Source organism: Saccoglossus kowalevskii, chromosome 14, assembly GCF_978046115.1.
Source record: "Saccoglossus kowalevskii chromosome 14, keSacKowa6.1, whole genome shotgun sequence".
In the NCBI taxonomy this organism is placed as follows: domain Eukaryota; kingdom Metazoa; phylum Hemichordata; class Enteropneusta; family Harrimaniidae; genus Saccoglossus; species Saccoglossus kowalevskii.
The window spans coordinates 1,704,219-1,730,299 of NC_140654.1; the positions used below are offsets into that span (position 1 = coordinate 1,704,219).

Sequence of the window (26,081 nt, forward strand, 5' to 3'; positions counted from 1 at the left end):
GGTCACGCAGTGGTAGATGTAATGAACGATAAAGTGGTCACATAGTGGTAGATGTAATGAAAGATAAAGTGTCCACATAGTGGTAGATGTAAGAAACAATAAAGTGATCACATAGTGGTAGACTGTAGATGTAATTAATGATAAAGTGGTCACGTAGTGGTAGATGTAATGAACGATAAAGTGATGACGTAGTGGTTGGTACAATGTACTCATGATCTGTAGTCCTAATACATCTTGATATTCATTTCTTTTTTTTTCTTTGATTTGAGCATACACTTTTCTGGTAGATCATAGCCTGCCCTCTAGTGGCAGGATAAAAACAAAATTGTGATTATCAATGATGATAGAGGGTGCTATTTATGTTGCTACCACCATGAACAAATACACTTTAACAATCTGTGACCAGATACAAAGACTGGTTAGAAAAATCCAAGATGGATGAAATGGATGAAGAAGAGGAGGAAGAGAAAGAAAAAAAAACTAGAAAACACAAAGGAGGAAAATGGAAAGGTCAGTGTTGTGTCAAAGGTCAAAATCATATCAACTCAATTTATAACATTATCACACAAAGCCTGAAATGCAGAATATGAGAGAATTAAAGTTTGTTCTGTAGCATCATGCATGTTGAATTCTGATTAATTTTGGTGCTCACTGTCTAACTTGAAATTACACTATTATCGTAACTACAAAGTACATATACATGAATCCATTTAAATATTGATCATGACCAGGGCTCACAGCCATCATAGTTTATTGATCCAAACAAATATACACTTTGATCACTCCCAACACATAATTTAGGTAATTGTTCATATTTACTAGTTTGCTTGTAAATTTGCAACTGGCTTCTAGCTGATTACTAGACTTGCATAGTCTCTTGTTTATTTTTTGGTGTTATTTCAATAAAATAAAATATGGAAATGTGTAAATGGCAAAAGCCAGGTTAATGAATTGCTCATTAATATTATTAGCAAAGGAACCTTTGCAAGGGCCTTATGTCTTTTGCTTATTTCACAGTAACCTGGCTTTCGCTATTTATACACTACCATATTTTATGAGTCCCCGTTCGAACGCAGTCCGAAAACGGGGACTTATGTTTTGACCTCCGTGTGTCTGCGTGCGTGCGTCTGTGCGTGCGTCCGGACCTGTATCTTAGAAATGCCTGGACCAATCACAATCAAACTTTACACATACATCATACATGATATTATACATATGCACGTCAATTTGATAGATTTTGTTCAAACTTGGTATATACATTAGACATTATAGGACCTTGATGCACATTTTGTTTCATGGTCTGATTCAAGATGGCCGAATGGCGGCCATTTTTGTGCTAAAAAATCCTAAAAATCAACCATTTCTCGGCTGTTTACAGATGGATTATGGGTTCCTGATGCTTGTCATTTTATTTTTCAGATTGGATTGTTTTCATGATTGGACTTCTAGAGTCGTATCTCTTAAATGCTTTGACTGATTATATTCAAATTTTATATATTCATTATACATCGTTATATATATACATGTATTCAAAATGGCTGATTTTGAATGCTATTCCAGAGCAATATCTCTCAATATGGTCAAGTACTTGTTTGACGATCAGATACGAATGTCAATCATTTTAATGTTAAAAAATCATATTCCTGACATGGTTATATTCCAGCTATATTACTATAAACAAAACTATATATCTTAAATTTAATAACTAACGGGGACTGTGCCATGCATGGCTTGTTTATATGCAAGTCTAGCAGATCCCTAAAAACTTGTAGCTATCAATATGTGAACATTTATTTTTTTAGAGCCCTCTTTATGTACATGTGCAGTAATGACAAGACTGTCACCTAAAATTTTGTTTTGTGGGTGTACACTAATCAGAACTTAAACTAGGGAGTATGTAATGTTCAAAGCTTGAGAATCATATATAAATTCTGAGGGAGAAACAAACTCCTTGTGCACCAATCCAGCGTGAATTACAAACCAATCTTAAAGTTACACTGACACTTTTTGTATGATCAGTTGAAAACCTCACTCATCCCTGGATTTTGATGGGTTTATGGGAAATCATGAAATCTAATTTAGAAAGCTCTTCTATAATTAAACAAGTCATTGTCAATGACACGTCCCCGTTCCGTTCATATTTGAGTGACATATACATTCAAAGCAGATCATGACCGAAATCTCAGACACTTTCAGTGGTCTGATCCGAAATGCACCTGCATATGTACAACACATTGTACTAAATCTGAACAAAATCCGTCCATGCATAACTGAGATCCGGGTCCGGAATGGTGAAAATGTGCGATTTTGATGCATTTTCGTTAATCGGATCATGAAAAAAATGCATGTGCATATGTCCCATATAATGTGTGATATATGAGTGAAGTTTGAACTTAATCGGTCTATGCATGTTCAAGATACAGGTGATCACGGACGCACACAGGGCAAAACATAAGTCCCCGTTTTCGGACTACGTCCGAACGGGGACTAATAAAGTGTCCTTTAGTGATTACTTGTATGTTTGATTTGGTGATTACATACTATAATAACATTCACTGCAGGCTAGATTCAGAATTTGTTGCCATGGCAACTGATCATTATTCATGTATTTGAGAATTGCTTCACATTAAAATAAAATTCATGACAGTTACCACATGGCAATGCACACTGTTTGAGGTAATATGGCAAAAATAAAATAAAGGATGCTGACAGGCTATTTTTTTTCCAGTTATTCCCCAAGAAAATCCACTTATTTGCAGGAATATTGTAAATGTTGCATCTTAAATTGTATGGTGACATTACAACTAGCTTTATTAGCTCCACTGTCCCCCAGATTACTGATTATTTGCGGGCATCAAATTTACATTTCCCATTTTTTCTTAAAAAACCTTAGGTGGTTTTCCTTCAGATTTTTTTTATTTTGTGAAAATGCTTAGTTCAATTAGGTAATTTCTTTCAGATTTGGTCATTTTATGACGATAAATTCAATACAAACTATATCAGCCAAGAGGCTGCTAGTGAATATTGCCTCATGTACTGTTTTTTTTTTTTTTTCACCCAGGGCCTCAAGGAAAAAATAAAGGCTCATTTCACCAAAAAGGAAAGTCTCGGAAACCAAACCAGAGTAGAGGTCCTGGAGGTAAAAGAAAGAAAGTGAGAAGTGAAATGAAAAGTAAAGACCAGATTTTGAAAAACAGAAAAACAGATGCCAAGAAAAATTTTCTTCGTAAAACAAGAGAGAAGAAAGCAATGATGAGGAGTAGGGGGAGAGGAAAACCTAGATAGCAACTTTAAACTTTCCAGATCTGATATGCTTTATATTTTGTGGACGTCTTTAATAATGCTCATTTCATTAGTTTTTCGTTACTGGAACAGACAAGTAAATACTAATGATATAGACAATACATATTCATCCTGTTTTTTCCGCAGCAGTGCAGATTTATTTTCAGTTGTCTGTCAGTCAATACATTTTCAACATATCCTTACAAACTACTAATTGCTTTGATATTTTGTGATGATGCTCTTTCATCAGTTATTTTTAGGTCCACTCGTATTATTTGCACGCATGAACATTTGCTTCAACAATGGAGAATATACAGTTAGTAATTAGTGGTAGAAACCTGTGTCTTACCAGGGTTTATGAAAGAACTACACGTACTTTGCAATCAACACGTTTTAATTAAAGATTAATCTAATAAATATAACTTAACACTCCATCCATATATTGTCTCCCACATTCACAGCAATATTTATCGTATTTGGTGGTTTGAGCAATTTTTGTTACGCCGATGGGTATACAGTAATTAGACATTACAATAAGAGTGGATTGAATAATTACTGCCAAGAAAATATTTTTTGAAATAACACCTTGTATGCACATTTTTTAGCATGAGATTGCCAAAGTTATTGGGTCATGTATATCTTGATGAAATAAACTCAACATTGACTGAGATAATTAAATTTTCATTGCAGAGAAAATTAGTCATGCACAACCGTATGGATTATTTGTACCCCCCCCCCCCGTCTTTAAGCATACATTATAAGGATCTAGTGGATGTTGCTGTCCCTTTATTAGTGTGTATTAACCGTTTCACCAGAAATATTGAAGAAAATAGTGTAGACAAAGCATGGATGGAGTGACACAATCTGTACTCGAGATAAATTCACACATATAAGAGTAGCACAATTTAACAGCTTGGCAAGTACATGCAAGCTTTATAAAAAAAAAATGTACTTTAAAATCTGACACTTATTTAGTCCTGAAAACATCGTAATGTGTATAAGTAGAATATTTGGAGGGATGGCCCATCACAAGCTAATACTTTATTGGTTTCTCAGTCCTTGCCTGCAACCAACATGCTTTTGCTGAGACCAAACACTCAGAATGAATCTGTTTCCTTAATCACAAATAAAAAAAAAACAGAATTCATTCATTAGGCAATATATGGATATTGACCTAAAAAAAAGTTGGGGGTCACCAGCCTTTTTTTCAAGAAATTGATGGTTGTATTTTAGTGGAAAGTCGCCATTTTGACACTTTTACCACAGGTTCTCATGGCAGAGATATTATGCAATATCTCAATCTAACCTGGTGACATAGGCTGAAAAAATCATATATTGTTAATGAATTATTGAAAAAATCTGGGTTTTAAAAAGTGTCAAAAATAGCAATTTTCAAGAAATATTAGGACGCGTTTTTCAAAAAGCATAACTGTTACACACAAAATAATGCTATTTCATTGTACCATCTTCATGATTGTACATAATAAACTAATTAACATTGTCATGCAATTTATGACAATTTTTGGCAAAAATTATGACTAGGCTTCTACCTTAAAAGTTTTTTTTAAATCCTCACAATGGGCTAAAAATAGACTTAGGATCCAGCAATGCATATTGGTATTATTACACTGTAATCGATTACATGTACATGTATAGTACTGTAAAACACTTTATTTTCGCTTGGAATGACTCAGCGAGATAAAATCCAGCGAATATACCTTATTTCCTACTAGTATATTTTAAATTCAACTAGTCAGAAATCAGTGAAAATAAATTCCATGCAAAACACACCCCAAAATTTGAATTCTAGCTAAAATAAAGTATTTTACAGTACCGGTACTGGTCAATAAATGTAATGTTATTGGTGTTCAAATGTCAGATTCATAAATAACATGTTTATACACACTACACATATCTCCCCCCTCCCCTCCAAAAAATGTTTACACATTAATTACCTGCATAACTTGATATACAAATCTGTTCACATATGAGTAACCTACCACTCAAAAAATGACAATTATTTAATGTCTGAAATAAAAACGAATGTGGAACTGAATTGTTGAGTCAGAGAATTCAATACTACTATTAAAATTACACATAGTAGCACAAGAGTTACTACCAAGACTCATTGCAGTCCATATTAGCTAACTTTAAAAAAAGTATCACATGCATCCTTTAATTTTAAAAAAGAAATATTCACTAGACTGAAAATCATCAACGTTTGTAGCAGTGAACATTTCACTCGAAGTCAAAGCAACTTTTGCAAAAATTTGTCTTCCTTGTGAATATCTTTATGATGAGCAACAAATTAGTGGTTTACAGTGCAACTTTGCAGTCATACTACAGAATTGTCTATTTTCACTTAAATAAGTAAATCCGCTTTGTGACAAATCAGAGACAATAAATAAACCTAATTTATAGTTTTCAGTGAAATAGATTCTAGCAATATCAAATAATACCCTGCTTAGTAGAGTTATGGCACACCATGACTCAAAAACATCATACATTTTCAATTTTTGTGAAAACACAATTATAATAATTTAAACTATACTAACACTAAAAAGCACAATATATCTATTATAAAAGAGAATTTTGAGTAGAGATTGTGTGATCATGTCATGATCAACTTTGGAGAATTATCGAAAAACACACAAATACAATCTACATGTAAATTGTGAATATATAAAAATTCAAAGGTAAACATAACATTATCCATAAAGCCAATTCTATAAAGCATTTTTTGAAATTTATCCCATTTGAAAAACATTGTACTCAAATGTCAGCTCTTGCCAAAAAAAATAAAATAAAATCTATTTGGCGCCAGGGGAAAAAAAATACCGTTTTCACTGGTATTTAATTTGATCATATTCATTTCAAATTCACAAATTTTCCAGTGAACAATTGTATCCACTTTCAGCAAAAAAAATAAAAAATAAAATCTAAGGAATAAATGTGTTTACACTACTAGTATTAATCAAGGAGTATGAAGAATCTTGTGCAGTTATATGATAATTTCCTTTGTGGTGCCGAAAGTCCCCATGCTTGATTATTTGTATGCAAACATTCCTAGTTTTAACACACCCATTATCAGCAATCATTCCAGTATAGCTAGAGGTAGAGTTTTCCTCGCCTTAAAGGAAAAATACATTTCTCATCTATTAGTCTTGTCGACTCACAAAAAATACCAGCTGTGTGATAACTGCTATTCAAATAACTATACAGCCAAGTGTCAAAAATGTTAGTAGTTTGTGACTATAGATACTCAAAACAGCAACTACTCTGTAAGAGGTGGTAGTTACGGTTGTGCATAGCAACGTGTCAGTTTGTTGTTTACACAAGATTTGAACACAAGCTACCATGACAGCCACTGTCCTCAAGTAGGCATGACTTGTACCAATACTAATGTAAGAAAAACAACCTTTCGAGAACATCTTCTAATGAGAGCCAGTGTTACAAAACATGTGATTGGTCAGCAAGTAGTGGTGCCACACATTCATAACACAATGCATCTGATTGGTTCATTTTTCTCCACTCTTGTTCAGTATACATACATGGACTGCGATGGCCTTTCAGTCCATGATTATGATGGTGTACCATATGTGTACAAAAGTTCAATGATGCATCAAAATCTCTTGAATATTCTTTCTTGGACATGAGATTTCGCCTTTTTTTCTTCTTCAAAACCTAGAAAAAAGCATTGTTGAAAAGTCATTTTTTTTCCCCAGCCGAAATCAAACTGTTTTTGATATGACAAGTAATTACGTTAGACACGATCTGAAATGGTAGAGAAGCTAGATTTTTGGATGTTTACTTCAAAAATGGACGCAATTCAGTCATCTTGATTCAGGTTGTCAAACGAATCAATGCACATAATATATTTCAAGATTATGAAGTATGTGTGAAGTTTGAATGTGATTAGTCCAGGCATGTTCAAGGTGCGAACACAGACACATAGAGATCAAAATATAAGAGGTGATTTCCTGTTCAACTGCGAAATCATGTGTATTGAGTGAAAGACGAATGCCGAATGTCTGCCATAAAAATTGAGCGGTTTGATTTTGACTCAAATTTTTCTTTTCATAACACAAAGTCGAAAGGCCGATCTTGGAGAAACCCTAATTTCATTGCCCATCATCAAATGTGTACAACACATTATTAAGCGTGAAAATATCTCCCAAAATACTTTTGCGTTTGTCGAATCCAACGCGATGTTTGACACCCCTACGACCTTTGTTTGTTCTGTTTTTACGCATAAGGCAGAATCTTGCAGTGAACGAAAAAAGATCTATTTCCCAACCTCTGCCTTCAGTTAGTTATGCAAATTCCATGAACTTATGAGCTGTAATGAAATGTATTTACCTGAGTAGTATTCTGTGGCATTTACAACCCAACCTTCCAAAGCTAAATAAAAAAAAATATTCATCTATGAATAAATATGTTTTTTTGGGTATTATAGAGCAAGGACTAATGCATTAGACCTCTTTACTGTCAGCTTTTAACTAGTTACAAGTAATATACATTTACATAATTTTACGAGTTAGCCACACTCCCTCTTAATTGATACAAGTAACTTACCTTTAATTTAAATCCCAACATTTCAGTCATTACTCCTGAGAATGCTGACAATACAACAACTCTAGTGATGTTATATAACACTGGATTCATGGCTAAACCTGAAATCTTGAATGGACTCTCAAGTTCCTGTAAAGATAACATAAATACATACTTCATCCAAATTGATTTCTAGACAACAGCAAGAAATATTTAGAGAAGTGACTATACTCACATTTAATAGTTTGACAGCTAACGACAAAACATGATTGGCCAGCATTAGCTCTTCTTTCTTGTGTGGTTTTTGTTCCATATGTAAATACAAGTTTATCTGAAATCAAAACAGCATACGCTATGTTTAATAAAAAAATCATTGCCCATTGAGAACCTAGATCAAATAACAAATGTATGGATGAAAACAAAACTAACAGTGTAGTATCTTTTCTTTACATGGCAAAAGTAAGTATAAAAGTCCTGAAACAATGCAATAATATATTATCTAAGCATTTTGAGAAAAAAAATACAGGCTTAAAAAAATGAATTAATATTCTTGTTCCTCAAATAATACTATATTAATATGTACTGTATTAATCTCAATGTTCCTCATAGGATAATATAACCTGAATTATATAGAAGATCCTAAAAAATAACGTCTACAACATAGTACAACAACATCTAAGCAAAATCTGGCAAGTAAAATACTAATCAATGTGTTCTCCAATTAATTTATTAAATTGTCAAAAATCAGTGAAAATAAATTCCATACAAAACATCCAAAATGTCCTTTCAGCGAAAATTAATCCCAGCTTTGACACCTTGGGTGGACCTATGTTAGATTTGATTATTTCTTGATGATATTTTCAATTCTCTATTTTTGGATGAATATTTTTGGTAAAAAATATTTTCAACTTTTTCTTGATAAGTACCAGCACGATTGCTTTGATATGTTATATTTAAGTACCTGTACCTTGGATGGACCTCTATCAGATTTGTTTATTTTGTGCAGATATCATCAATTTTCTATTTTTGGTGAATATTTTTGGTAAAAAATGATATTTTAGAGTTCTTCTTGAACACAACCAACCCGTTTGCTTTGATATTTGAAGTGTACATTATTTTTGTGAGCAATTTGTTCCTGAAATGGCTATTACAATGTTCTTGTAGGACAGCAGAGCTATTTTGACCACCAGGTCAAATATTATTTATTAACTTTACGAGTGATCACATGCAATAATGAAATGACTTACCTGCTCAGTGAGTAATGCTGATGTATTCTGATGTTTGTACTTTTTATTTATTTTTGTCCCCAATGTCATAAACCGAAGTAAGTAGACTCCTAAGATGAGGCACCATGCTACCAATTCCCAATTGTAAAGATTAGTCAGGAAAGTTCCACTGTCTCTTAGTAGCTAGAAAAACACAATGTATCACATTGGAGGTTTGTGGTCTTGTATAGTAAACGATCCATATTTGCTAACAATTTTGCATAGAGTGAGCGTTTTGTCCTCACATGTACTCCTTATGGAGTTGTGCTTCGAATAGAACAAATATGGTACTGTTAGTTTTTTTAGTGACATGAATATAGCAACTCAACACCAGAATGTAAAATGGTAAATCATACCATCTACTTATATCTTATTACAATTTGCATGTAGAAATGAAAAACTTGGTTCGTGAACATAGAATTTTATTATATTACCCTACTTTCATGCAAAGGTGATACATAATTATACCATATTTAGACTCTGACAAGCACAATGGCACAAACATTATTAACAAGTTTTCACTATATTTGCTAATACAAGTTTTAACAGGTTTGTATTAGTGCTTACAAAGATGATCTGCCGCTATACTGCCAAACAACATCATCACTCAAAATGGCATTTTGTTCAGTATCTGATGTAAATCATTGGAGTAATCTAAGACATTACCTGAACACAAAGTAGAGACACCAAGGACAGCGCTAATAAGAACGCTGATGATACAATCACATCAATTGATCGTTGTGGACCACGTCTCTATAAAACACAAATTACCGGTAGTATGTATTACTTTACATGCCCCTATGGGAAGTGTTGACAAACCTTTGATGAGACTTTTCAGAGAATTATGCGAATAACAAAACAGTATATTAATATTATAGCTGCATTGCTGGTTGCAGGATATGATCAAAATGTTTGAGAAAGTTTGTAAAAAGAGTTTTGTGAAAGATGATAAATGTAGACTCAGAGTTTACACATATAGATTGTATTTGCTTTATTAGACCTCAGTCTCCATCTATAGAATAGAATAGAATAGAATTCTTTATTAATACCGTAAAGATAATGTGACATTTCTTTTTTGGTTAACGAGTTAATAAAGTTTTTACATAGTTGAGCGGACATAAAACTATCCGTGAATAGTAAGCAATTTACAATATGTAGGAATATGGCATATGTTGTTTATTTATGCCGGTAATGTATTTCTTATGTTGTAATACTGTTCGATGTACTTTATGGTTTCTTTGATTAGTGAAGTGTTCTTATTACTCATTATTTGTATGAATTTAGTATTGTTTGTCATATCTTGGAATCCATATATACAGGATTTGGCTGTTGAATATAGAATGTCTCTGTTGTTTGCATATAAGGTGCATTCAATAGTGAAATGTTGTTCATCTTCAATTTTGAGACAGTTTTGACAAATTCTGCTTTGTAGCGGTATTTTAGGTTTTTGATGACGACCAGTTTCAATTTTCAGTTTGTGGCCACTCATTCTAAATCTTGCAAGTGTCCATATTGCTTTTCTATCATTGAGTTTTTGTAAATAGGTTTCCTGTTGGAAGTTATTTTTCAATAATTTAAAAGTCTTTAGTTTTGAATCAGTACTGTTCATGTTAGACATCCATGTATTTTTATAGTGTTCCTTACATAATTCTTGAAAGTGCTGTTTTGTTGTTTGTATGTCAACAGGTTTGTTTTTTTGTATGTTTTTTTCAAATCATGTAGTTTTGATAACCAACTGTTTTTCAACACTGTATTCTCCATCTCTTTAAGTGCATAATATGCTATGTTGTTTTCATCAATGGATTATAGGTGTTTATAGTATCTGAGAGCTTTGTATTGAATGTTACATAACATATGGAGTCAGAACGCTCTGAACTCTCTGGACCAAATCTATTCATTCTTTGCATGTGCCTAGAATTTATGTTGGATATATGCAGATGCATTGGTTTAGTGATTTGATTCAAGATGGACATGCTTTGTTATTTTCATTCAAATTTGGTAAATACATTATACTTGTTAGGATACATGTCATTTATTTTAGGATTTGAGGTCATACATTTATTTTACAATTGGAGCATAGATGAGCCAGCCATCTTGTTTTTGATCTACTACTATACCTTCAAGACTTATGGAACAATTTCATTCATATTTGGCACATACTGGTACATCATACATGCAGGAATACATGGTGTTTCATAATCAGATCAAAGATGGCCGACCAGCTGGATTAAATAAGACAACAGACTTGCAGCCATCTAGCTTAGCGTCTTGAGTGGAAGCGCACATTACACCAGAAATTGCATACACTGTATGTTGGATCATTTGGCGATTCATTTTGATGATAGACACACCTGACATTTACTGTAAGTGTACAACGTTACTAATAAAGCAAAAACTGTTTCTAATTACCTTGAGGTATGACCTGAGTGACAGCCATGTTTTAATATTTCGTACTTTATTCAATCGGAAATGAGGGATGTCTGATTTCCTGGCTTTTCTTGCTGAAGTCACATGACCAAAATATTTGGCAAGAAGAAATCTCTGAAATGAAAAAAGATTCAGTAAAAATAATGTATACAAAAGTAAGAATACTTCATCACCAGCTCTAACTCAAGATGGTTGTCGTCAGAAGATTGTACATATTAATCACAAAGGAATAAATTGACAAGTAACAGCAGTAAATTGAGTATTTTGTAGACAGTATTGAACACATTGATTGGCGATAGAGCTAATAGTTTTGTCCCAAATGAGGATAAATACATATACCATGTTTGAATACGTGTTGCATGGCATACAGTTAATTCTACAGTAGAAATAGATTCAGCTCAACATGAGCAGTGTACAATATTTTGTTATGTTTGGTGATATACACGCTATGACATGTGTACCCACCTGTCTGTATGTTCTCTCTGTAACAGCCAGAAGAAAGAAGAACATACCACTGAGTACAAATCTTAACAGAGAACTTACGATAACAATCAATTGAATCCTGCAGAAAAAATAAAAACAAAAGTTTTTATAATCCAACTCATGAGGGCAGCTACACTTTGTAATAGAAATCTGATCTGATCCATTGAAATGGACAAGTCTGAGAAAAGTCCACATATGATACACAACTACATATCAAATATCAAAGCAATCGGATCAGCTGTTTTCATTCAAGAAAAAGTTGAAAATAACACCCCACCCCCAAAATGACAACAGTCCTGGTATTTGCTAAAATTAGAGAAATTTAAGTTATCATGAAATGAAAAATCTGAGGTAGTATCAAAACCTAACAGCGTTTAAGAGGAAGGTGAAAATATATTGTTGATGCCGATGAATGGAAGTCACTAATAGTTATGTTTGACTTTGTTTGTAAAAGGTCAATATACATGAAATTTCATGTTTTACACATCATGTCAGACGACTAATTATTATTTATTAATGTTAATTCATTTATATAGATTAATATTAATAAATATCTCATGACTCTTGACTAAAAAACATTCACTCATAGGAACTTATAAAGATCTGTGGATCATTCAAAAGCAACTACGTAAGAGTATGAATTAAAACAGTTCTTGTAATCTTGGTAGAATGAACAGCAATGCAAGCACACAGACAGACAGGCAGAATAAACTGAAGGCTCACATTGTGTGTAAAGAGGAAAACCAAAAACTACTATAAAAACTCTAAATGTAGGTACCTCCAAGTTGTTCCAAACATTCCGCGAAGTAGTTCCATTAGCCATGATACAGACACCACATGAATAGTCAACTGTGACGGTTTCAGTCCATTCAATCGATGAGTTACTGGCAAGACAGCAATAAAAAAGGCAAACAGGAAACCAAAGAAAAGATAGTCCATATTGAATCTGGTATTGTAGACTTTGTTAAGTATTAGGTTGCTGATTTCCAACATGGAAAGGTCAGCCTTTTTGCATTCATTATGCTCCCATACTCGAACAGTCACTACAAAGAAAGAAAAACATCTTGTCATCACTAGAGGGCACCAGACATATATAGCTTAAAATAATTGGGAAAAACACAGCTTTTCAGTAAGTTTATCACTGTTAAATGCAGCCAACATCAATTTATGATTTTTATAATAATATTTTGCGGCTTAAAAGGTTTCACAATTCATGTAGTTATTTTGCGTGGTTACTCCGGGAGTGACAATTTTTGTTTGACCGAACATCAGAAACTTTTTGTGGTCGCTTGCACTGGAGATGGGTGATGTTTTGTTGTCGGACTAAAATCATTTACAGCATTGGAGCTCTAGCTGTAAATACAAATTGTTCATCAGAATGTATTAACATAATGTCTATAACTTGTTATTACAGTAATTTGAATTTGGGTTTGAATAAAATATTTCTTTGTATTTACATGGAGGTAAAAGAAAGTCTTTTACCTCCATGGTATTTGAAACACAATCGTGACAATGCAATTGATCAGGAAATATTGCTGGTGACTGTTTTAAAGCTCAAAGCTATTGGGTCAATCAGTTTTGGATTTGGTTAATGCAAGTTAATTTATTGAGTTGTACATAGTGAGAAAAATGTAATGTACAAGAAGATTGCCCATACAGTTTGCTACTCTGAAAAATATGAACTGCAAACAAATCAGAAAATCCTAAAATACTGTTTGGTTTACAATAAAAAGGAGTTTGGTTTATTGATAATGTGGAGCAGGAAAAGAAAAAGATGCAGAAAGGTTTTTGTTTTTAATGGTTTCTGTTTAAAAAAGATTTTACTGCAAGATATAAAAAACAAGTCATTGTCATTGTCAATGACACGTCCCCGTTCAGTTCATATTTGAGTGACATATACATTCAAAGCAGATCATGACCGAAATCTCAGACTACTTTTAGTGGTCTGATCCGAAATGCACCTGCATATGTACAACACATTGTACTAAATCTGAACAAAATCCGTCCATGCATAACTGAGATCCGGGTTCGGAATGGTGAAAATGTGCGATTTTGATGCATTTTCGGCCTTAAAATGGCCGCTATTTGGCTATCGTTAATCGGATCATGAAAAAAATGCATGTGCATATGTTCCATATAATGTGTGATGTACAAGTGAAGTTTGAACTTAATCAGGATACAGGTGATCACGAACACACAGAGGCATGGACGCACACAGGGCAAACCATAAGTCCCTGTTTTCGGACTATGTCCGAACAGGGACTAACAAGCAGCCTGTTGGCTGAGATAGCTTTGCTGTTAGCATGCACATTTCAATTAAAGAACTGAAGATATCATTAGAAAATGAACAATATGTAGTACCTATATATGTAATATCAAAGCAATCAAACTTGTTGTTTTGAACAAGAAGTCGAAAACATCACTTTTTACCAAAAATGACAAAAATATGCATAGGTCAGGAAAACATTGGATGAAGAAGACATACAGCTCTCTCGCTCTCCACAAGATCTCAACGACCATTTGCATACACAGTCTACTCCACATGGGATCTTTAGACAGGAAGTCACAGTGAATTTCAGTTTACATTTATTATTATGTTGTAATTTATGAGTTGCAGACTTACTGTCAGTAGAAGCTAATAATTTCTTTTCAGTGCTTTTAATAAAGGAAACATAGTAGCCAATAAAAATGACAACACAGGGACGGGGGTATAGGCCATTGCAGTTAATTACGTTTTGCCCAGATGAATGTGACACAGGGACAGGTCGGCAAGTACCAGATGCAATAACGAGGTTGTTTGTTGTAGTTGATATCAAATATACAAATATGTACCCCTGTTAATAAAACAACTTGCAGACAACGTTGTCCCATAAGATCACAAGGTAATGTTGATTGGTAAGCAGTATTTGTTATTTGACATTCACTTGATTGTTGGCAAAAATGTAAACATAATGTCACATTATGACAACCTATATAATGTATTACCTCTATCAGTCACTGTGTATGATGAATTTATGACTATTGGAATTGGATGGCCATCTTGATCCTCTCGTACATCTTCTTCTTCAAACTCTAATTCACCATTATCATTATCAGTTTCTTCAGTAGCACTTTCTGATTCACTTTCCGATGCCACACCAACAGTCTCGGTCCAACTAGGGTCCTCTAAGTCTGAGTCTCTTTTTGGTATGAATAATGAATCCTTGTACAAAGAAACAAATAATATATTGTAATATGAGTGTGCCCTCTAACAGGACAGATTTTGTAGGAATCATGAGTCAAAATGGAACAATCCAAAATTGAGTCAGCTTGTTGACTGCTGGAAAGGTTGGTCTTCACAAAAAAAAAATTGCATGTGACTGTCAGCTAGACTTGAGCACAAACAAAAATGTTGAGACTCCTTATTTCCTTCATATTCACATTTATTTTGTGTAACACACAATTTGTCTGACAATTACTAATCCTGTAAAGCAGCAATATAACTGTCAATGTTGCTATTGTGGTGTTCAGGAAAAATATGGCGCTGACAGTATCACTGAATGAAAATAGATGACTTGGGGGTTTCCTGACCGCATATCTATCCTGAGTGTAAAAGGGACAATCAACCAATATCTCAATGGCTTACTAAATATTATATTACAAAGAAGCACAAACCCTCCTTAAATCCAATATGTTTCTTCAAGTAAGGAATCAAATATAACCTACTTACTCGTTCTGGGCATGGAGTACCAGATGGGTTTGTCTCAATGTCTGATTCTTCACTGCTATAACCAGTATGAACTTTTTGATAAGGTGGTACTCTTAATAGCTTCACATTGCCATCTTCGTTTATTTTACTAACTTCTTCATCGTCTTCTTCATCTTCCATTTCTCTTGGGATATAAGCTTTATCTGCAACAGGTTTTCCAGATTTTCCATCTTTGACACGTTTCCTTAAACCTAGAAATCAAAACGGTCAAAATATAAAAATTCATGAATAGAGGGCAGGACAATGTATTCCAAATCTTTCAGTATTGCTACAGTGTAACTCAGGAAGAATTCACATTAGTGAGTTCAAGAGACTGTACCATTCATACATATACCCCGATACTGCTGAATTTCTGAAATTCAACCAGTCCTACCCGAGTAGTTTTGTATTAACCTTTTCACCACTAGACTTTCTCACCCGAATTTGTCTGCACTTATTTTCTTATATTCTTTAATATTTTTGAAATGAACCCTAATTTTGGAGCCAACAGACAAAATTTGTGTCAACTTTCCCTCCAAAAATTTGGCTATTTTTGTCCAAATCTTCTGAAGGTAAGTGCAAACTAGCATTATTGGAACTATTTTGTTAATTTGTGATGAAAAGAGGGAACTGGTGGTGAACATGTGTTAAATCAGGTTTGATGTTTTTATAATGCATATATATATCTGTGAAACAGATTTTATTCCCCTAATGCAGCCTACAGTTCTTCAGATAAATACAGATCTTCACATATGTACATTCATCCAATCATTGGTAAGACAATTAATACTTCCCAATTCTACTTTGCATATTGGCTGTTGTACCTAATTAAGTTTTGTGTGCATGTGCGTGTGCATCACCTGGTTGGCATAAGTCAGCTGTTCACACCTGGTTGGCATAAGTCAGCTGTTCACACCTGGTTGGCATAAGTCAGCTGTTCACACCTGGTTGGCATAAGTCAGCTGTTCACACCTGGTTGGCATAAGTCAGCTGTTCACACCTGGTTGGCATAAGTCAGCTGTTCACACCTGGTTGACATAAGTCAGCTGTTCACACCTGGTTGGCATAAGTCAGCTGTTCACACCTGGTTGGCATAAGTCAGCTGTTCACACCTGGTTGGCATAAGTCAGCTGTTCACACCTGGTTGGCATAAGTCAGCTGTTCACACCTGGTTGGCATAAGTCAGCTGTTCACACCTGGTTGGCATAAGTCAGCTGTTCACACCTGGTTGGCATAAGTCAGCTGTTCACACCTGGTTGGCATAAGTCAGCTGTTCACACCTGGTTGGCATAAGTCAGCTGTTCACACCTGGTTGACATAAGTCAGCTGTTCACACCTGGTTGGCATAAGTCAGCTGTTCACACCTGGTTGGCATAAGTCAGCTGTTCACACCTGGTTGGCATAAGTCAGCTGTTCACACCTGGTTGGCATAAGTCAGCTGTTCACACCTGGTTGGCATAAGTCAGCTGTTCACACCTGGTTGGCATAAGTCAGCTGTTCACACCTGGTTGGCATAAGTCAGCTGTTCACACCCAAAATAAAATAACAGACTTGTTTGATGCTATGTTATTGTATTTGAATATATATGTGCATGTATTCCTTTTAATACACCTACTCATGTCAACTTATAAAAAGCTAGTGCAGTGAGTGACATGCTATATGTAATATGAGGTTATTACGAAGATGCTGAAAAGTATGCATGAAGACAGCGGGAGTATCGACAGACGCGCAGCAGAGGTTGATGCGACCACAAACTTTTCGGTATCCTCGTAATAACTTTATTATTATACATCTTTTCCTCTCAAGGCCAGATTGAGCAAACTTCTTTGTATGGGATCCAGTCAAACCTTGGGGGCTGCCATGTTTGTTTTTATTATTAGAGGATGCTTACGCGTAATGGTTCCATATTTGGAATTCACATTTCCTAATATGGTAGGATGAAAATGCCTAGTACAATACCAAAAAATTATGGCACGCTGTACGGTGACAGATGTATAATACATGTAATTGTAATTATCACAGTGTGATGGCCTATACAGGAGACAAAAATGGATTATGTATATATGATTGTCTACTATGTCAAGCTCAGGTATAAATTTCACAGACTTCAAACTTACCAGTTGTGCCGATATTACTTGTGACTTGTTCTCCTTCCAAGACAATGTATTCTTTATTTTCTTCAGCTGACTCAGTTACAATTTTAGCAGGCATCGGCTTATTCACTTCAGATGCTTCAAAAGATTTTGCAATCCTTTTATTCAATTCTTCATCAACATTAATAGTTTCAGCCACAGCAGCAGCTGGGTATGTTTCAGAATTCCCTGGACCAAATTCATCTTGGCTTGCGAGTATAATTTCACCATCGATGCCCAAATCTTCTATTGGTGTATTCAATGCAGAAACATCTTCTGTAGTACGACCAGATACTGCTTCCTCATCATCTTCATTCCTCATATACGTCACATCAGTTGATTTGTCAACATTTTTCACTCCTTGTTTTTTAACAGCCTCAGCATTGTCACTTGATGCAATTTTTTCCTCAATTATTTCTTGGTTTCCATCCTCTTCGCTTTCACTTTTCTCACTTTTTCTGCTACTTCTCCATTTACCAAACACTTTTTTTCGACCCTCACTGTAAAATTTTTTGCTATTTCCTTCTAAACTAGAATCTAAATTTGTACTCTCATTGCTATTCCGTGAGGAACTTGTGTTTCTCTTGGCAAAACTTTTGCGTCTTAGTTTTCTGCAATGAAAAACAATACATGAACATATTTCATGCATTTTGGCAGTGTAGCGTACATGTGTAAGTGGCAATGTGTTACTGGTAAAGATCTTTGCCTGGTTATTATCACATGGTAATGGTATAGCAATTATCACATCACATACATGTAGTACCGTATTTGATATTGGTTATCTGATCTTGTCACAAATTGAACAAATCTGACAGAGGTATATTCAAAGTATTAAATCGACATAGTTTTAAAGTCATACTCTCATTGCTATAGCTTTATAGGCGTTTTATGCCTACTAAGTAACGTATAAATCGTATTAATTGCGGAAAATATACAATAAGCATTGATATTTGAAGGCATTTCAGTGTCACTTACGGTTTCGCATTGTGTCTTTCAATTTCACATTTATAAGTCTCAAAAGTTGTATTTATGCACTTTAATCAACTAATGTACATACATACCTTCTTTTCTTTATTCTTGGGGATGTTAATGGTCTTGCAAAGTTTGTTGACACGACTTGTGAATGAACTGTACCAAGTAGAATCATTAAAACAGCAGGACCAAAAACTTCAGTTAATGAAATAACCTGAGAAACAGGAATAAACAAAACAATAATTATACAATCAATACTTTTAAAATAAAGTAGATTAGTTACACGACTCAGACGGAAAAGTCTTCTTTTTAATTAGTAAAAAACAATTGCTAGTACATAGTAATCTATAAATGTATTAAAGTCTTTGTTTTAATATGTTATTCTCACTGATCTAGATCAAATTCATTATTCTGTTTGTAGTATTATAAGATTATTATGGGAACTACGGTAAGACAGTACAGGAGTAATAGTGAAAGTTGATGAGACTGTATACAAGCTTCACAAATACTTGTCAATATCCTCATAATAAGGTTACATGTAGTTTTACATGTATACGTCTTCCTGACTTTTTGCTCAGTACATGAAACCCATAATTGGGAAAAGGTGGTAAAAATTAATGGAAGTTCCTATTGTTATTGTATTTTGAAGTATCTTGAAGTATCAACAGAATCATTTGTAAGGCAAGATGTACATATCCTGCGCAATATTACAGCACACAGTTACTTATTGAGATACAAGGATTCTATTGGAGATGAGCTTCTATGGTTTCTATGCATTTCTATTGGAGATGAGCTTCTATGGTTTGTATGCATTTCTATTGGAGATGTGCTTCTATGGTTTCTATGCATTTCTATTGGAGATGAGCTTCTATTGTTTGTATGCATTTCTATTGGAGATGTGCTTCTATGGTTTCTATGCATTTCTATTGGAGATGTGCTTCTATGGTTTCTATGCATTTCTATTGGAGATGCGCTTCTATGGGTTCTATGCATTTCTATTGGAGATGTGCTTCTATGGTTTCTATGCATTTCTATTTGAGATGCACTTCTATGGTTTTTATGTATTTCTATTGGAGATGCGCTTCTATGGTTTCTATGCATTTCTATTGGAGATGTGCTTCTATGGTTTCTATGCATTTCTATTTGAGATGCACTTCTATGGTTTCTATGCATTTCTATTTGAGATGCACTTCTATGGTTTCTATGCATTTCTATTGGAGATGCGCTTCTATGGTTTCTATGCATTTCTATTGGAGATGTGCTTCTATGGTTTCTATGCATTTCTATTTGAGATGCACTTCTATGGTTTCTATGCATTTCTATTGGAGATGCGCTTCTATGGTTTCTATGCATTTCTATTGGAGATGTGCTTCTATGGTTTCTATGCATTTCTATTGGAAATGCGCTTCTATGGTTTCTATGCATTTCTATTGGAGATGCGCTTCTATGGTTTCTATGCATTTCTATTTGAGATGAGCTTCTATGGTTTCTATGCATTTCTATTGGAGATGTGCTTCTATGGTTTCTATGCATTTCTATTTGAGATGCACTTCTATGGTTTTTATGTATTTCTATTGGAGATGTGCTTCTATGGTTTCTATGCATTTCTATTGGAGATGTGCATTTATGGCTAAGTGCAATATTTTGGTATGTCATTCCTATGAATAGTCTATAGTTTAGTTGTTAATTTTGGTCACAATAGACATAATTTCTCATTGACTACAGGTATTGTTTAAAATTTTTTGTTATTTATGAAAAGTGACAGAATTCGCATTGGTGATCAAAGGGTTAACACTGAATAGGTAAAAAGATATTACTAGCATTGTACCAGGCACATATATACTGGAATGCCATATAGCTGCGGATGACATCTCTTAAAATACATGTTTAACATTAATGAATGGGTAATGAGATATTATTATCATCATCATAAGTGAAGTCACAGTATTGAGTGACAAGAACGTGACTGATTCTAGACATGTCACAGTACATTTTTAACAGATTCTCTATGATAAATAGAGTATCAAAAATAAGTGCAGATTTGTATGAGTTTCTGTCGAGTGGGTTAGGTACAAATCAAAATCAATCATAGAAGCATTCTTAGTAAGCACATTCAAACAACTCTCCATTCAACAATTCATTAACACCTTACACTAAAAGCATTTCAAATACTGTAAAATCTGTATTAAAAGCCGCGGCTTCTATTGAAATGATACAATGCAACAGAGGAGATGCGGTCTCTATTAGAGCATTTACACATATGAGAAATGATAAATTTCGGGTTCTCAATTATTAAAAACAAATGATGCAACTTCTATTAGAGATGCGGCTTCTAATACAGATTTTAATATTAATAAACAAGAAAAAAAAAGAAAAAAGTTTTATATGTAAATATAATATATAAAATATTAAATTATGTAAGTATGGTCAAGAGTAATGGTCTGACTAAAATATGCATATACATGTACCGGTACTTTAAAACCAAAAAGTGTGAAATTTGTATTTAATGATGAAATAATGACTAGCCTGTAGAAATTTAACCTAAATGAATGCCATTTACATATTTAGGGACATTCCTTAATAAATATACAAAACAGGCTTGAATGATACCAACTGGCAAAGGTCAATTACAGATAATTTGGTTGACTGACAACATGGCAGAATTACAGAAAACATCAATTCAAGGTGACAAGGCACCAAATCAAACATGGTCGACATACAGGAAGGGTTAATTCAATAAAAAAAATACCAAATCCAATATGGCTGACATACAAATAGGTCAATTCAAGGTACCAAATCCAAAATGGCTGACACACACAAAAAAGGTAACAAATGACTATATTAAAATTCAATCAGACTGCTTCAGCTCATCGGAAGGTCAATTCCAGGAAAAAGGTATTGAATCCAACATGGCTGACATATAGTAAGTCAGCTCAAGATAACAATAAGGTTGCTATAACTAGTGAATGGGAAGGTCAATTCAAGATAATAAGGCACCAAATCCAAAATGGCCGACACACACAAAAGATCAAGGTAACAAATGACTATATTAAAATTCAATTCAAAATAACAAGTCTAATTGATATATATATGGGACACGTAAAATAAATGTTTGGCTTTTTAAGAGGAATATTAGTGTTAGTTACAAGAAAAAAGCAAACCAAAGTCAATAGAAACTACTCACCACTTTACTTTTCTAAATAGAGGAATAGGAAAAGATCATACAATAAAACCGAAATATAGTACAAAAGACAATGAATGAGATCTATTTGGAATACAATACAGATAACAATAGCATGATGACAATGAAAAGAAGATTTATTGTTATAGGTATAAGAATGGATTAGTATGTTTTGCAATGTGACAAACCAATGGTTTCATTTATTTTTACAGGTACTGGGTACAATGGTTTAAAATGAGAAATTGTTACTTTATAAAAATGTACTCCAAGATTAATCCTATAGCCTTATAGAGGTATTGGGATAGTATGATTATGCGTGAATTGTGGGAAAGATTTAGATTTTATAAATGGCAAGAGAGGGTATTTGGTACATGTAGTAGATAGAAGTTAAACCTTTCTTGAGTGTAAAAATGAGTATATTTGACAGGAGATAATACCGGCAACAAAGCATTAATGAAATAGACAACAGACTGGCTAGTGGCAACAACGCATATATAATTCCAGCTAAAATAAAGTATTTTACAGAATAGTAATATCAGTTTATTCAGTTTCAGGCTAGGATGCTTCAGCCTATCAGGTGGCTAAATTTAGGCTAACCATATTATACTACTGGCCACAATTGAAAAGATTGCCAACATTTAAATACTAACAAAATAAAATAAAAGCTTAATACACATGTACATATTTCCCATCAATCATTTGACATCCCAATACAGATCCAGGAATGATCTCAGAATGCAACTTTAAAGTTGACAGCTTCTACATGATGGACCCTTAAAAGTGGAAACATATCACATGAGAAAATACATTACATTTCACAAGTTTCAGTTCAGCAAATCTGCTCTATTACTAGTGTTTAATGTCAGAAGTTTGACAATATTCAAACTATTAAGTCAGATTTTAATGACACAGTACACAATTAATGACATTTTTGAGTTATGTGTCTTGATATTGGAGATGTAACTTCTAATAGAGCAAATACGGTACAAGTAAGGCAACTAATACAGGAAAGAAATTACTGATAACAGCGACTTATCTTTTGGACTTATTTTGAAAAATTGTTGCCTAAGACATTCTTTATCATCTACAGCCAAAACAATGTTTTTGTTTTTTTGAATTTTAAGTGCTCATTACTATATTGACCTTTCTCATAATTTTTTGTGAAAACTAAAGACAGAATGCTACTCCACACAATCTAAAACAAAGTTAATGTTTTTATTTGAAAACAGTCTCAATGTGTGAAAAAAGGCAAACTCTGAAAGTCTGGCTATACAAATTCAGGGTGCTATTAAAGAGAGGGAAAAATGCAGGTTTTATGTATCTTGTCAGATATGTTGACTGTACACGGAGTAGTGACATTATGATTGTTTTTGTTCTAGGTCTAATTTAAATTGGGGTTTAAGGGTTCTGCAAAAATATATAATCATTATTAAACTTATTTGTTGAGTGAATGGTGGTGACTATCTTGAAAGTTCAGGTGGATACACAATGTTGATAACACTCGTATTACATTATACCTGCTTCATCTTTAAGTATAAATGTTCTTTAGGGGGGGGGGGTGTAAAGTTGATGGATCTTAACAGCTGGTGTTCACTGAAGGTATAAATGTTCTTGGGGGGGAGGGGTCTAAAGTTGATGGATCTGTACGCTGGTGTTCACAGAAGATATAAATGTTCTTTAGGGGGGGTGTAAAGTTGATGGATCTTAACAGCTGGTGTTCACTAAAGGTATAAATGTTCTTTAGGGGGGAGTGTAAAGTTGATAGATCTTAACAGCTGGTGTTCACTGAAGGTATAAATGTTCTTTGGGGGGGTGTAAAGTTGATGGATCTTAACAGCTGGTGTTCACAGAAGGTATAAATGTTCTTTAGGGGGGGGTGTAAAGTTGATGGATCTTAACAGCTGGTGTTCACTGAAGGTATAAATGTTCTTTAGACGGGTGTAAAGTTGATGGATCTTAACAGCTGGTGTTCACTGAAGGTATAAATGTTCTTTAGGGGGGATGTAAAGTTGATGGATCTTAACATCTGGTGTTCACTGAAGGTATAAATGTTCTTTAGGGGGGGGGTGTAAAGTTGATGGATCTTAACAGCTGGTGTTCACTGAAGGTATAAATGTTCTTTATGGGGGTGTAAAGTTGATGGATCTTAACAGCTGGTGTTCACTGAAGGTATAAATGTTCTTTAGGGGGGGTGGGGTGTAAAGTTGATGGATCTTAACAGCTGGTGTTCACTGAAGGTAAGTAAGTAAGTAATTCTTTATTGCTATCGTATCCCATTTGAGATCTTGACAAAAAGTACAATAAAGTCAAAAACATGTAATAATAAAAAAATGAAAATAAAAGGAAATACTAAAAATACAGTAAATGAATGAAATAAATACACATCTCACAATAAGAGATAAATGAATAATTGTAATATAATGTAAATAAATGTAAATCTGTGTTTTGTGGGTTTTTTTTTTTTTTTTTGAGGCAGCTGGTACTGAAGTTATTGTTTGATTTTTTGCTCCCTAAGCATAAAGCAAGTATAAATGTGTTTTGAAATGTCTTTAATTATGTGATCGTTTTTATTATTTAATATGTTTATTAATGTCTCTCCATGCATTTTATGTTTAGTAAAAAGGCTGGTTCTTTCTTTATCATATAGCTGGCACGTGAAAAGGAAATGTTTCTCATCTTCAATTTCTCCAAGATCACAGACAGGGCATATTCTATCAGAGATGGAGATGTTTTTGTATCTGCCTGATTCAATCTGTAAACGGTGGGCACTTATTCTAAGTTTAGTCATTGCAGCACGATATAGTGGATTTTTAATTATTTGGAGGTATTTCTCAAAAGAAAAATCAGTTTTTATTTCTCTGTATGTTCTCAATTTGTTTTTGTGATGCACGCCCTTATCATCATCAAACATGCATTCTTTACTTTTTTTCTGGAATTGCATTTTAAGTTTTTCTGTGATGTCTTCAATAGTAGCATTGCTGTATTTAATTTGCCCATCTTTCCAGATATTACTTAAATTTAGGTTTTCCAAAATCTTTTTCACACCAGATACCCAGTTTTTAGTACCAGAATCATGCATCTTAATACCAAGCTTGTATGCTTCACATACTAATGTATTTTCAGGCATTTCCTGAACCCTCATCCAATATTTTAACAATTGTTTTGTACCCTGTATTGTAAGAGGGTACCTCCCTAATTCAATTAAACATGGCAAGTTTGAGGCTCTGCTGTTCACCTTTAATAAAAACTTGCAGAATTTGGTATGGAGTTTTTCCATGGGTGTTGACAAATTCCAAAGCTGTTTTGTGTGGGCAATAATATCACTAGACCATATTTCAGTGCAGTATAAGAGAATTGGTCTAACTACTGCGTCAAACATCTTCAAATGAATTCTGAGTGGTATACAAGTTGCCGAAAATAATAGCTGATTCATTTTGAAGCAGGCCTTAAGAGCTTTGTTTTTTAGGTCTATCTGGGCTTTTTCTAATTTCCCTGTTGTATTTAAATTTATGCCAAGGTAGGTGTATGATGTCACTCTTTCTAGTACATCCTGGTTTATAAAAAATTTATATTTGTCTAGGCGTCTACCTGCTTTGTTAAATATGATTGTTTTAGATTTTTTAATGTTGATCTCCAACTTCCATTTGTGGCAGTATAATTGCAGGGAATTAATCGCATTCTGAAGTCCTGTATTGGTTTCTGAAAGGAGAAGCAAGTCATCTGCATAAAGTAAACATGGAAGTTGGTTATTTAATAAAGTTGGTGGGTCATTGTTTGATGCATTTATATGACTTTTAATATCATTTAAGTATATATTAAAAAGCAGCGGACTTAGACCATCGCCCTGTCTGATGCCTTTCTCAATTGGGAAAGTATTGGTCAAGCCGTTTTTAACCTTCACACATCCAGTAGAGTTTGTATAGATTGCTTTAATAATATTATAAAATTTACCAGTGACTCCATTGTTTCTGAGCTTGTGTAAAAGACCCACATGCCAGATGGAGTCAAAGGCCTTTTTGAAATCGATAAAGCATGAAAACAGGTACTTTCCATTGGTAGTA

At 33.9% G+C, this 26,081-nt stretch overlaps 2 protein-coding genes across 2 annotated transcripts in view; one reads left to right on the forward strand and one right to left on the reverse strand.

Moving 5' to 3' along the window:
• The window catches only part of LOC100375838 (ATP-dependent RNA helicase DDX54-like), a 29,594-nt gene extending 24,439 nt beyond the window's left edge, over positions 1-5,155 (forward strand). The window contains exons 16-17 of the mRNA XM_002739413.4: positions 407-510; positions 3,062-5,155. Of these exons, the coding sequence (XP_002739459.2) occupies positions 407-510; positions 3,062-3,285 (328 nt within the window). The 3' untranslated portion in view covers positions 3,286-5,155. The remainder of the gene's footprint in view (positions 1-406; positions 511-3,061) is intronic.
• Positions 3,413-26,081, reverse strand: part of LOC102803777 (protein PHTF2-like) — a 72,271-nt gene continuing 49,602 nt past the window's right edge. Inside the window, exons 6-18 of the mRNA XM_085507768.1 lie at positions 18,929-19,053; positions 17,853-18,478; positions 15,718-15,947; positions 14,994-15,210; positions 12,787-13,051; positions 11,991-12,087; positions 11,508-11,639; positions 9,765-9,851; positions 9,081-9,242; positions 8,069-8,164; positions 7,858-7,983; positions 7,642-7,683; positions 3,413-6,966 (exon numbers count right to left, since the gene is read on the reverse strand). Coding sequence (XP_085363894.1) covers positions 7,663-7,683; positions 7,858-7,983; positions 8,069-8,164; positions 9,081-9,242; positions 9,765-9,851; positions 11,508-11,639; positions 11,991-12,087; positions 12,787-13,051; positions 14,994-15,210; positions 15,718-15,947; positions 17,853-18,478; positions 18,929-19,053 — 2,184 coding nt within the window. The 3' untranslated portion in view covers positions 3,413-6,966; positions 7,642-7,662. The remainder of the gene's footprint in view (positions 6,967-7,641; positions 7,684-7,857; positions 7,984-8,068; positions 8,165-9,080; positions 9,243-9,764; positions 9,852-11,507; positions 11,640-11,990; positions 12,088-12,786; positions 13,052-14,993; positions 15,211-15,717; positions 15,948-17,852; positions 18,479-18,928; positions 19,054-26,081) is intronic.